The sequence below is a fragment of the Enoplosus armatus genome, chromosome 20 (genome assembly GCF_043641665.1).
Source record: "Enoplosus armatus isolate fEnoArm2 chromosome 20, fEnoArm2.hap1, whole genome shotgun sequence".
Lineage (NCBI taxonomy): Eukaryota > Metazoa > Chordata > Actinopteri > Centrarchiformes > Enoplosidae > Enoplosus > Enoplosus armatus.
Window position 1 is genome coordinate 2,998,300 of NC_092199.1, and position 14,338 is coordinate 3,012,637.

Here is a 14,338-nt window from a genome sequence, read left to right on the forward strand (position 1 = left end):
GTGAATAAAGCTTTGCAATTTAAATGCACGCTGAAAATGTTGTAAGAGCGTGGCTCTTAAAGCCTAGAAGCAACATGTCCTGTTCTCTCCAAACAAAATTTTGGTCACCGTCTCACAGACACTTTTTATTTGTAGAGACATCGAAGCTCTGCACTGTGTTTATTCTATTTTGTAATTGCACTGTAGTTTTCTGTCAGTAAAGTGCTGCACATATAAAGGATATGATTATAACTTCAAAGTACTTCGATGCCAATCCAACGCACAAGTGTACATTTCTCTAACTGTTGTCCTGCTTTGCACTTTTTCTGTTCTGTCAGCGGCGTCTGTCTTTAGATCATGTTTCTTTATATCCGAGTGAGACGCGGCTAAAAACATCCCCTGAAAAACCAATTAAGCAGAGGTTGGTAATCCTCTCCCTGCAGGCGGTATTGGCCATGGTGACACTTACAGTGCAGTAGCTGTTATCATACAGTATCCTGTGTGATGAAGTTCTTCTCATTTGTGTTTGTTCATTCAGTTATTTCATAAATCTGGTCAAGAAGAGCCTAAATTGATCAATATTTTGGCATGAAAAAGAATACTTACATCTTACATTTCAACAAAGGATGCCAATATGTTGCACGACAGCACCACAAAATCTGATCTCACAAATGACCATGAAGTTGAAAAAGCACCTCTTTGACAGTCTCAAGAACATAGTATGTATTGAAGAGCTACTGTATTAGATTGGAGCTTGTTATAGGCTGTTTATGTCTTTTTTAAACACCCCACACTCGTGTTCAAAAGCTCTAAGATTAACAGATTGTTCTGTGACACAGCAACACAGCCAGAATGACAAGAGACTCCACGTCCTGATAGGCTGTTCCTGTTTTTAACCTCAAGCTTGTCATGAAGGAAAACTCTGCTCAAACACATCATTAAGAATTTGTATTTTGAAAGATGTATGATCTCTGGAAACAAACAACAATTTAGCCTCATTCATTTAGAGATACACCCAAACACTCTCACATCAATCGTCTGAATTTGGCCTGAATATTTAGTGTTTTTGCTCAGTGTGGGTGACTTTAAGATCCAGAGCGATCTAGATGAGGATCCAGGATTTATTCGTAGTGTATCCAGGCAGCATTTACGACATCGCAGGAACCCGAGAGCTCAGCTCCCACCTCTGTTAGGTAACTGGATTACTGGAGTCCCATCTCGTCTTCTGCTCTGTTGAGCCTATTTAACAATTCCACTGTGGTCTCTCGCTAAAAGAGATGTGCTAAAAGTATCAATACCACACTGTAAAAAGTAAAACTAGTGCATTCAACGTTTCACTGAAGTACAGAAGTAACAGCAACAAAATATACTTAAAGAATAAAAAATAAAAGTCCTCTTTACGCAGAACGTCATTATTGATGCATTTAAGCAGTACTTTAATGTTGTAGATGGTCGAGGTGGAGCTCATTTTAATTGCTTCATGCACTGCTGAGTGGTTCAATTCATGGGAAATCTTTATTTGTAAAGTCACTATAGCTTTTCCTTTAAAACTTAGTGGAGCACAAATATAAGGTGTCATAAAACGGAAATACTCAAGTACAGTACAAATACCTCTAAATTCTACTTAAGTACAGTACTTGAGTGAATGTACTTTTAATTTTATTTTTTTTTCACCACTGAAAACAAGCTATTGGAAGATAACTTCTTGGAGAAATTGTGATGAGCAAGTTTTCTGACATTTTGCAGATTAAACACTGAATCAACAAATTGAAACAAACATTCATCTTTCGTGTTGTTATTTGTTGAAATACCAACACGAGATGTAATACTGATAATATGATATAGTATAATATTTAGATTTTAGTAACTACTAACTAACTAACTAACTAACTACTCATGGCGACATTACAGGCGGCTTTTGGCAGATTGCAGCGGATCTTTCTCAACAACCAGCCGATCACCACAGGGAGGGGGGTCTGAGGTCTGTCCTCTGACATGGATTCATACGGGTCTGCACTCAACCGCAGCCAGTCGCTGGCGAGCGGCCTGGAGAAGACTTCACCGACGTGGAAGCCGTCTCACTCTCGGAGCAGTAGCACTCTGTCATCTCGCCACTCCAGACAGGTGAGGCTTTGTATGAGTTCAGACCCCCCCCCCCCGTCATAGCATGAAACCACTGAGATTACTGAGCCATTGTGTCATGCATACAACTATGTCTGTGTCAGACCCCGTAAATGAATTACACATAATAAAATGAAAAAGAAAATAAAGAATATCATACAAATAAAGCAAGTAAAGAATATTTAAAATGTCCATCTTGCCTTCTTTTATGAGCAACTTTTGATCAGGTTTTGTTGAGCCATTTCATGAAAAACTGACAATGTTAAGTCATCATAGTATTTATAATAGAAAAGTAAATGGGACTCACTTTTTACTTCCCCACAAATCACACATCTCTCCATATAAGAGCCTTGTAGCTTAGTCAAGTAACCTGTAAGTGTTTTTTCCCACTCATGCTGTCTGCAGATTATCAAAGACTGGGAAGTGATTGACGACCTTCATGTAGAAATGCACACAGGAGGTGACAATCCTCATGATCTGACCACGCCGGGTATCTGTGAAGGATATCTTCTCAAGAGGAGGAAGTGGCCACTCAAAGGTTGGCACAAGGTGAGGGATCCATCCACTCTGCCACTCTTGTTCGCAGAGATGTCGACTTTATGAATAAAGAGATGATGTTTGATCTCTTTTTCAGCGGTACTTTGTCTTGGAAGCAGGAATACTGCGTTACTCCAAAAATCAACAAGATGTAAGTGAACATTACATTTTATAACATGATTTTTCAGTTACTAGATTTAAAAACACTAAACATATGTGCCTCCACTAAAGGTCTCCAGAGGAAGAGTCCAGGGCTCTCTAGATGTTAGCCTCGCAGTGATGTCGATAAACAAGAAATCAAATCGGATTGACTTGGACGCAGGAGACATTCTCTATCATATGAAGGTAGTTACTGACTGCTGCTGTTTCAAACATAAATAGTGTGGTTTCAGATTAAAAAGACTTTTCTTGTCTCTCCAAGGCGAAGAGCCACGAACTCTTTTACATTTGGGTAACCAAGCTTCAAGCCCACCGCTTGTACAAGAAGAACGAGGCGGCTCACGTTCAGAGCGGCTTCCTCCAGACTTTGTCTCACGGTGCCGCGGCCGGACAAGCTCAGAGAAATGGAGATGTGGTGACTATCAAACGAACAATAAAGTCACAATTTAAGTTACTCAAAGTGAGTGTTAGATTAACGCCTGTGTCCTCTTCACTCTGTGTTCACGTCACCAGAGCTCTGCAGGCGTGGCCGATTCAGCTGGAGCTTCAGGAGTGCTGCCCTCAGTTAACACCGCTGTGAACAGCAAAGTGTCTGCCTGGCTGCAGCAAAGTCACGACCCAGACACTTGTGTTCAAGGTATTTGTCACATATTCCTTATATACAACATTCACAAGCCGATGGAAGAGTCTCATTAAAGTAACACATTTTAAATAAGGTCTGGATAATCTTCCTTAAAGGGGAACCAGACCTCTGTAGCCCGCTGAGACTAGCGGCTTTAAGCGACATTATCCGCTACTAGCATAACACACCCGATTCTCTGATGCAACATTGGGCAATCACGTGGCATTGTGAGTAATGTAGGCGCCAAGACAAGGCAGATGAATGTGTGTAATCAAAATAGACAGAATAGATATCTCTGGTTCTGCTGCATCAATTTTAATGCTTTGTTTTGATCCATCCTGACTTTGACAATGTTATATTTATTATATACTTATATGTATATACACATACTTGTATGTGACATTGTATTAAGCTACACTGATGGACAGAGTGTAGTTTTTCATTGGTGAGTTTTTGTCTCAGTCCTCCAGAATCGAAGAAAAAGCTTTTCTGTCTTACTATTTAATCATTCTCACGATTTAAAAGCTCTTGAAATGTATTGAACAGCACATAGTCACGATATCTAAATGTGTAAAAGTATTCACCAACAGTTTTTCTTCTAACTACACCAACAGTAACACAGCTGTCTCTGTGGAATCCTCACTAACCTTTTCACCGTAAAACGTGGTCATGACCGCAGGAATCTCAACTCATTAATTAGTCAAATAGATGTATATAATAATAATAATATACCTCTCATGTTTTCTTCCAGAGCTGAACCGTTGCCATTTGGACCTTTCTGAGATTAACCGCTTAATCCAGAAGCTGCAGACGTTGGAGGCGGGACAGGCTTTCACTAACGGAGATCTGAAGCGCATCATCAGCATACAGGTTGACTTGCTGTTCAGTTCGCTAATTTAACCAGCAAGACCAAATCACTCCTCCTTTCTAGGCTGCATCACGTGAAAATACAATTATTTGTGGTGTTTTCTGTTTTTTTATGATACAGAATCTCTCTCTCGAGAAGCCGAAGAAGTCGAGGTCAGGGAAGATGTGGGGTCACTCTCGCACGCTGTCCAGAGTGGAGGCCCTGGGAATGGTAAGAATGGTCTGTAAATTACTCTTTTAGTATTTAGACCAAAAGATATGACTGATGTTGTTTTACATTGATTTGTACAGTAATTTGACGTTATTCAATATTGATGTTTTAAGTTAATTTGAAATGCTTATTGGTTTTTGGTTGAAATCATAAATTAAGTCTTATTATTGGTCATTTTTAAGAACGTATTGGGTTGAAGTATTTGACATCCCAATCCTCCAGTAACATTTTGGGGCCTTTCTTTAATCCAAAGCCTATTCGTGGGATTACTAAATCGGTGAGTTGGCAATTGGCAGAACACGAGACAACTTGATCCATAAAAGAAATATTCTCCATTTACACACTGTGGCAGACTGCCATCCTGGAAATGAACTGTAAATAATGACATGACAGAAAATGTTCTTTTCAGGTTGAAATGGTAGATATTTTCTGTTCATTTATGTTGTGTTTTATTTTAATTGTACCAAATGAAGTCTGTGTGCTTCAGCCTGTGATTGTAGTAGATGTCCTCCCTCTTCAGCGCTGTTTTATTTAACATCCAAAACATTTATAGACAGAGTATTTCCCCACAGAACAGAGCGTAGCAATTACGAAACATGATTCTGAATTGTAGAGTGAGTTAATTAATAGATCAATCAAGCAAACCTGCATTTAGTTGAGAAGCTAGTAGCTTTCACTCCTGTTCTTTAGAAACCAGATGTTCCAAGTGTAAATGAGTCCCTGATTAGAAGACTATTAGGATACAGATCAGACCTCTAGCTGTGCCTTTACAGTACACACCTTCCTCTCAGAATCGACTTCTCATAGCAGGAAAAGCACAGGTGTAACTAATAATATTAATGATGACTCTGTTCCAGGATAATCCTGGACACACGAAATTAACACAACATATTAAAACAATTAAAACTGTACCAGGGATCCAATAGGCCTCATTTTAATGGTATAGTTGAATTAGTTACACCTGTGTGACAAATCATATGTTTAATGTGACGAGACATCTGTCATTTCCTGTCAATACAAAATGTACTACGCTGTGAATTAAAGGAAGGGTTTGACATTTTGGGAAATATGCTAATAAGTGCTTTATTGTTTGATGAGAAGATTGATACCACTCTCATGCCTGTAGGTAAATATGAGGCTACTGCCAGCTGCTGGTTAGCTTAGCTTAGCATAAAGTCTGGAAACCGCTCCGTCCAAACAAAACAAAATCTGTCTACCAACACCTCAAGACTCCAGGAAGTTACTGCGCCTGGACCAGAAACAACCCCCCCGGCCTCAAATGTTAGCATTCTAACATGCTAATCTAATATGGTGAACATATGTTTACCATCAGCATGTTAGCATGCCTCACAAAGCCACTACCCTGGCTGTAGTCTTCCCCCGTTTCCAGTGTTTATGCTAAGCTAAGCTAACTAGCTTCTGGCTTTAGCGTCATATACGGACATGAGAGTGGTATCAATCTGCTCATCTAACTCTTGGCAAAAAAGCGAATAAGCGTATTTCCCAAAACATCAATATTCCTTTAACATTCATAATCAGATGTATATTCTTCTATGTTACATTCTTCATATTGGATAAGATGCACTCTCAGTATGAAATGTTGTCTGCACACTCTACAATGCTGAGGACTGAAACTTTCTGTGCTGGATAAGAAAACACAACTTTTACACCTTTACACCTAAATTGAATAACAAGGGCATTGTTAAATTAACCAATGAACCAACCATCCTCCATTTTCCTCTGTCCACCTCATAGCTGTCCTCTAGTCACCTGACCAGCTCGTCCCACCTCGGTGCATCAGTCCCATCTATCCCTGACTACGTCTACTCCCAGCTGTCCCCTCCTACTGTCACACTGTCGCCCGAGGGCAAGAAAATCCAGCAGGACATCTGCGCCATGTCGCTACGAGGTCAGAAAAACAGATACGTGCATATATAAACGCAGGTAGACCGGGTTCCTGCAAGGACGTATTGTAGATAGATCACGCAGGAGGGAAATGTCAGTATAAACCAGATTAAAATGTTTATGAAATGAAATGAATATACTTCCAAATTTCCCCTGAAGCTTCTTCTTATTCCTCTTCAGTGCTGACCTCTCTGAAGACGGTGCATGAAACTCTGTCCCAGGAGAGGCAGAAGCTGCAGGAAGTCTGGGAAACTAACAACATCCACCAGTCCAACACATTAGCTGAGGTAAGATTCATGCTGCACCTGTCGTCTGGGTTCTCTGGCACGTATCCCCTTGTGGTTTTTGATGGCTGGTTTTTCTTTGTTCCTCCTAACCTCCTTCCTCTTCCTCCGTTGTCAGCCTGCAGCAGTGAGGCATTCGTCCCACGGGCCTCCTTCAGTCGCAGATTCGGCTGCGGAGTATTTTGACGCCAGCGATGACGTCCTTTGTGGTAGTTCCTCCGAGGTGTCTGATGAATCAGGACTTAGTGATGGAAGCACCACCAACTCTGAGCCAGAGGAAGGACATGGTGGGTACATGTACATGAAATATGTTATTCTAATTAGCCTCAGCTACTCTGACTACTCAACTGCTCAATTAGAACTATTTACAGTAAGAAGTCTGCTAACCCTGAAAACTTTAAACTTCATAAAGACCCTTTAAAAGAAACTTTATGTGTGTATTAAGACCATTCCTAATATGTTAAAGCATTTTTAGACAGAAATACATTAACAACTACTTAATAAATTGCCATTAAATTTCGTACTGACATTCATGTTTCCCTGAGGCTGAATCCTAATAACTTAAGTGATCTGACTTTTCCTGCAGCGCCACCACGAGGTTGATATGTTTTAAGTGAAATGTCTCTAAAACTATGGGATGTATTGTCACGAAATTTGATTCAGACATTCACGTTCCTCACGGGATCAGCCTCAGTCGCACTTTGTTTAGTGCCAATTAGCAAATGTTAGCAAGCTAACACGCTAAACTAAGATGGTGAACATGGTAAACGTTTTACCTGCTGAACATCAATATGTTAGAATTGTCATTGTGAACATGTTAGCATGATGACGTTAGCATTAGTACAGCCTCACAGAGGTGCTAGCATGGCTCTCGTTATTATTATTGGATATAGCAAATTGTGCTTTTGCTCTTGAGAATTATTTCCAGACTTGATTATCAGCATAATTCATTTTATTTCCTTTCACCAACATTACAGCATCAGCCACCCGGAAGTACCGTGCGAGCATTTCCAGGACTCCTAACAGTGTTGTTCCCAAGAGCACCGGCCGGCGAACCACTCTGCACGCTCCCTGTCCTGACAACAGCCACGTGGGCCTCATGGCTATCCTCTACAATAACATAGGCAAGGACCTGGACTAAGTCACACCACGCTGCAGTCACATGGAAATCCTTTTTGAATATTATCTGAGGCTTGTGTGCTGTTTATCCTCAGGTAAAGACTTGGCTCGAGTGTCCATGCCCGCTGCTCTCAATGAGCCCGTTAACCTGCTGCAGAGACTGTGTGAAGAGCTGGAGTACAGCGAGCTGCTGGATACTGCCAACAACACGCCGGACCCCTACCAGAGGATGGTGAGACTGAGACAAGCGGGAAACAATGTCAGCACAGTCACATCTGTTTATGCACCTTCCTAGATGTTGATGATGTATATAAAAATATAATTCAGACTCTATTCAGGCTATTTCCTGTTTAACAACAGAGAAGGAGTGAAGTAATTGTAGTTCACTTGTCTTTACTCGACAAAGCCAACAACACTGTCTCTTTCCCACCCTCATCCTCCTGATTGCCTCTGGATTGAGTTAGAACAACAGACTCAGAAGACAAAATAAGATTGGGCACAGGAGCATGACAGATAAGTGCGTCAGTAAGTGAAGGGAAGCATTTAAAAATGCTAGAACTGGGCAGAGCAAACTGAGCAACAAGCTCTTCAAAGAAAGAAAAACACAGCTACAATCCCTAAATGAAATAAAGATAAATAATAAAATAAGATAAATTGAGCTTTTGTATTTGATCTCTTCCAGGTTTACATTGCTGCCTTTGCTATCTCTGGTTACTCCACTGCCACGTTCAGAAACCACTACAAGCCCTTTAACCCGGTGCTGGGGGAGACCTACGAGTGCATCAGGGAGGACCGGGGCTTTCACCTCATCAGTGAGCAGGTATCCTCAGGAGCTTCACAAACTTTGAAACGTATTACTCAATATCTTATTCTGCAGTATCTTGTTTGTCTCACATCCATGAAAGCCTGTCTGACGGGCTGCGGGGGACCAAAAAACGATGAAACTGACCTTCTTTTAAAATTGGGAAAAGACGATGGGGACTTTGTGTTTGGCTCCTGTAATTCCCCTCTTGGTAAATTAAGATGAATCACCCGCTGGTGTAATTGAGCACCAACACTGAGTGATGATTTATTACTGCAATAAAATCGCTGTAACTAATCATGTTCTCAAAAATTAACGGCGACCCCTCACTTCAGTTATTTTGAAGTGATAGCAATTAAGTGGAGAGTAATTAAATGTCAGTCCTCAACAAAGCAATTAACTTCCTGAACAGTAGCTTAGCAGTAAGAAACGCATGATTTCTGGTTGGAACATCGGCTGCAGATGCGTGAGACAGATTACTTAATAAAGCTCAAACTCCAGAAGTATTTTGAGTAAATGAGTCGGCGCTCTTTATACTCCACCAGGTCTGCCATCATCCCCCGATCTCTGCCTGCCATGCACACTCAGAGAACTTCTCCTTCTGGCAAGGTGAGACTCAGTCAGTTGTGTTGCTCACGTGTGTTTTTATCCTCTAACTTTACTTTGGAAATGCACCTGAAAAAGCTGATCACACGTATATTCTCATATTCGACTTGTTTGTGTTCCTGAACAGACCAGCGATGGAAAAATAAATTCTGGGGGAAGTCACTGGAGATTCTGCCAACAGGAATGGTGAACGTCACTCTTCCAAGGTAAACAGTCCTCCCCCGCCTCTGTTAGAGCTATGACGCAGGCCATTAGATGTATGTGATAATCATACTTTATGTGAAGGCTCTCTCTGTTAGCCATTTGTTGGGATCAATGAGCCACAAAACCCCTTCCATGAATATCATCGTTTTGAAATGACGCTCAGGATCCAAAGACAGGACACACTTTTTTAAAACTAGGCTCCTCCTGTCCATGTCCCTGAGCAAGACACTAAACTCCCGGAGTTGTCCAAAAAATATCCAAAGATGTTCAGTTTACAATGATGTAAAACAGAGAAAAACCCAGCAAACATTCACATTTGAGAAACTCAAATTAGATAATGCCTTTTCTGCTTGTTCAACTGCTGAATGTTGGTGTTTTGTCCAGGTATGGAGACCACTATGAGTGGAACAAAGTAGTGACCTGCATCCATAACGTCCTCAGCCAGCAGCGCTATCTGGAGCACTACGGAGAGGTCACCATCCGCAACCTCAAAAGCAACGTCTGCACCTGCAAGATCACCTTCGTCAAGGTGAATGAAAGGACTTCCTGCACCGCTCAACTTCTTTTCTCTTTTCTCTCTTAGTGGTTTTCACATGTGACTTGGCTGCGTTTGGGTGCACAGCATTTCTCAGGGTTTTGTTTTGTTGCAGTCTCGTTATTGGGGTTCAGATACGAACAAGAACGAGGTGCAGGGCACGGTGCTGGACCAGAGCGGGAGTGTCATTCACCGGTTCGGAGGTCTGTGGCACGAAGGCATCTTCTGTGACACTCTGCCGACTCCGAAATGTGTCTGGAAGCCAAGTGAGTCCATGATCAGCGCTGACAAGACTTAGGACATGTTTACCAACGTGTTTCCCTCTTCACTTCGTCCTTGAGGTTTTTCATGTGTTGATGTAATCAGCCTGATTGTTGAGATTTAGAGGTTTAGGGTTTAAATGGAAGTGAAGTGAAATTATCGAGCACTCCCTGTGGCCAAAACCGCTAATCAGCGTAAATCCAAGAGTCACGTTTGTGCAGCAGCTCACCTGAGAGGCTTCTGTCGGCCCACAGATCCCCAGCCAAAGGATCACATGCTGTACTATGGCTTCTCCACCTTCGCCATGGAGCTGAATGAACTCACCCCAGACCTGAAGCCTCTCCTGCCTCCTACAGACAGCCGCCTGCGCCCCGACCAAAGGTTGGTGCAAATGAATCTTCATAATTTGGAAACTTTTCTACAAGGCACTGATATTATAGTGATAGTGAAAAACGCATTCCAGCTGTTTAATAACAGCGACTTCTGTTTAAACTGCTAGCTTAGATTTGCAGAATTACTGGGAAAATATCCTCTGTTGCAATGTGTGACTGTAAACACCAGGATCAATAGATAACGTGTAATAAAATGACTGTACGTGTAATTTATTAACTCTCTTTGAATTGTTCCCTCTTCTCATAGGATGCTGGAGGAGGGACACGTGGAGGAATCAGACAGGAAGAAAGATGAATTAGAGGAATTTCAGAGGGAGCGGAGAAAAGAGCTCGCCAAGAGGGGTGAAGAACACGTTCCACGTTTTTTCAAGTAAGTTCATTTATTTTATGATTCTGGTTATAGAAGAATAACAACAAACTCCATAGAATAATTATATTTAAAGTACTTGGTCAGGTTATTTATCTGATCCTGGATTATTAATTATTTATAAACCTTGTATCTTGTACCATGGTTACATGTTATGGAGTACAATAGGATTATTTTTTGTTATTGATGAATCTGGAGAAAAGCAGTGAAACATGCCCATCACAATGTTCTTGAGCCAAAACTCAATAATATTGAATTTACTAATATAAAAGAAGAAAAGCAGCAAATTCTCACAATCAAGAACCTGGAAAGTTTTGGGAATTTTTGCTTGAAAAATGACTGAAATGATTAATCAATAAATAGTACTTTGGCAAGTACATTTCCATATTACGCAGTATGCTGACATAAAAAACCCGCTGGATTCATGGTGATAAAGCTTTTTCTTCTTCGCTCCAAATCGTTGATACTCTCACCGTGTTTCTGTGCAAATACATGAATTGTACCAATATCAAAGCTTGTAAATGATTATTTTCTTCTTCCTCTTCAGGAAAGCCAAAGATTCCTGCGGACGGGACGTGTGGTTGACGAACGAGACGTACTGGAAGCTCAGAGAGAATCCAGGTTTTGCTAATATTGAAAACATAACTCTGTGGTGAAGAGACGCATGAGAGAGATAAATATCAGTGGTGGATATTTGCACAGCGCATATGAACCGCTCTGAGAAACAGAGTGGAGATGGTGCTGCTGATCTTCTGTACGCCCATGACTGGCTCATGGCAACCAAGTTACCCAGCATCCAGTGCAGGTGAAGCAACTAGAACTAACTTTCTCATAAAGATATATTTTCTAATGCATTTTCATTTTTTTTTTTTAGATTACTTCAATCAACGTTTATGTTTCTGAGAATTTTTGAGTTTTCTGCCGAACAGACTGAATATTTGAGGCACACTCGAAATGAACAAATGACTTTTAAAGTTGTCAAAACTGCATTTTTCTGTCATGTTAGTAAGAAGCCTACTATATTAACGTATCACATGTGAACATTCAATCAAATCATGTCCTCCTCTCAACCAGTTGACTGCATTTTATAATTGGACTGTTTGACTGTATGTGTCTGTGGCAACAGACCCAGACCCACGGGGGGGGGGCAGTTGGTTTGTGGTAATTTGATTTATTGCAAATTTATTTGGGAATATGCACCAACAAACCACAATAAAGAGAAGAACCTTGGAGCAGCTGTAACCGCCATTTTTATAATAACTACGTGACAATGAGAATCTGCAGCTTCCTTCGGCTTTCAGAGTTTTATAGCGAGTTTCATCTCATTGTTTGCACGTTTACTGTTGTGGTTCACTCTCATCACCCTCATGGCATCTTTTTCGGCCGCGAGAGGCAGCTGTTTGAAGAGAAAAAGCTCTAAAAATCAACTGTTCACTATCTCTCTCAAACTGTGCATGGTGCATACGACTAAATAAACGTGTTATTTACAGCATCTAGCTGTCCATCTAGAGGAGCGCCAGTACTGACGTGATGTATATGAAATACTGATATGATTTAAGACAGTATCTGTCTAAATGCTTTGATCATTGCTAACATAGATCATATGGTGGCACAGCGTCTACCAATATTCACTATATACACATATTTTAAAAGATATCATACTGTATTTCTGTGTCATTAATAGTGATCCAGCTGGTTGGAAACATGTACATACTGTATTTATACAGTACATTAAACTGTCGACATCACATTTGTGTTTTTATTTTTATTTCCATTTATAATAACTGCACTTGACTGCAATGTGTCTGGTATACACATGATTATTAAATTAAATTGATTAAATTATTATTCATTAAACCGGATATGCAGCTCTTTGAAGCTGCTCTCAGATCAACACGTCTACCTACATTAAATAAAAGGAACGCATCAAAGCAGCAGAGATTTGTCATGTGTAAGCTTTAATTTCATGAATAAAAAAACAACAGTACGATACACAATTATGCCACCTTTTAATAAATAACAGTTTACCCCTTCAGAAATCTTCATCTCTTATTCGTTTAACGCGTCGCAATTTATAAGCTCTTAATGAAAGAGTCAAAGGAGTTATTATTGCTCCCTTGACATAAACAGTGCACATGGATCACACACATAAAAATAACATGCTTGTTGCTCGACCTCGTGCGGTCTCCCTTCTTCACGCCACTATTTCTACATCATACAGTAAAATCTCTGGAAATACAGCCCCCGCACACAGTTTTTCTCTTTCTGAGGGAAACGTCGTGTTCAGGGGAAACACAGACTTGTGGGGGAAATGGAGGTATTAGAGGTTAAACATCAGGGATTGGCTGAAGTTGATTGTAATAGCTGAGATGTCCAGCAGGGGTCGTCCCTGAGGTGTCTGAAAGCATTTTTCTGCTGCTGTCTGATGTGAGATCCGGCACTCGTGGAGGTGCAGGATCACCGAGTGAAGCACGTAACAAACCCACAGCACGTAAAATAAATAACTGACATCGTCCCACAGGCCAGTGATCGCATGAAACTTTGCTCTCTGCCATCATTGACTAAACTAATTAACTTTCTATTAATTGCACTTGAAACAAGAATTGTCCGTTGCACACCTTCATTAAGGTACGTTAAGATCACCATCACCTTTGTTCTCTGACAGATGTCAACATAAACATTAAATAGTACATCTTTTGGAAAATGTTACACAAGCAACATACATATTTTTTTCATCAGTTGACAATATATCCGTTCTGTTTTCAACATAAAATTAACACTTTGATATTTAAATGTTCAGGCAAATGACTGAACTTTGCATCAACATCATTAAGACCATTTTAGCCGAGTGATGCACATCTATATGCATCATGTTTGTGATTGTCTTTAAGTTGCAGTCCCAGTCTTTACACAACGCTCGTATAAAATCAGTTAAGCTCAGAAAAGAGCTTAAATTTTGTGTCGACATGTGAAACCTTAATAAGGCAAACGGGGCCGTAGCCTCGCTAACAAAACCTGCCTACAGCACCTCAAATCTCCCACATCAACACTTTATATCTTGTTTGTTTTATATGTACAAAAACTCAAGTGTAACATTTGTGCTTTTATGATGAGTATTTCTTGATGAGCTAGGCTAGCTGTTTCCCCCTGCTTCAAGTCTTTATGCTAAGCTAAGCTAAACGGTCTCCTGGCTCTAGCTCCATTATTAGCATACAGAAATGAGACAAACTCCCAAAATGTCAAACTGTATTCTTTCAGTCGTCTCTGAATGTCTTTTGTTGTCTGGCCGTTCTCACTTTAGTAGATGGAGCTTAAAGATGAGAGCATATTAAATATACAGCAGTTTATACAGTAGAGACCGCTGGCG

The 14,338-nt window shown here is 40.6% G+C and overlaps 1 protein-coding gene across 1 annotated transcript; it reads left to right on the top strand.

Moving 5' to 3' along the window:
* The first annotated feature begins 1,974 nt into the window (after positions 1-1,974).
* Positions 1,975-11,627, top strand: osbpl7 (oxysterol binding protein-like 7). The gene is made up of 22 exons (XM_070926592.1): positions 1,975-2,103; positions 2,506-2,649; positions 2,735-2,788; positions 2,869-2,982; positions 3,059-3,211; positions 3,310-3,433; positions 4,170-4,288; positions 4,407-4,505; positions 4,750-4,773; positions 6,252-6,405; positions 6,582-6,688; positions 6,804-6,972; positions 7,663-7,809; positions 7,900-8,036; positions 8,487-8,624; positions 9,152-9,215; positions 9,340-9,418; positions 9,801-9,945; positions 10,067-10,217; positions 10,467-10,593; positions 10,852-10,974; positions 11,519-11,627. Exons 1-22 carry the CDS (start codon positions 1,975-1,977, stop codon positions 11,625-11,627), a joined length of 2,610 nt encoding a protein of 869 aa, XP_070782693.1.
* Positions 11,628-14,338: the final 2,711 nt, after the last annotated feature.

Excerpts from the sequence above, each read along its gene's own strand:
- osbpl7 (XM_070926592.1), top strand. The coding sequence starts at position 1,975 with ATGGATTCATACGGGTCTGCACTCAACCGCAGCCAGTCGCTGGCGAGC. Across the intron at positions 4,774-6,251 it reads TTCGTGGGATTACTAAATCG|CTGTCCTCTAGTCACCTGAC; the intron begins GTGAGTTGGCAA and ends TCCACCTCATAG. Across the intron at positions 10,975-11,518 it reads CACGTTCCACGTTTTTTCAA|GAAAGCCAAAGATTCCTGCG; the intron begins GTAAGTTCATTT and ends CTTCCTCTTCAG.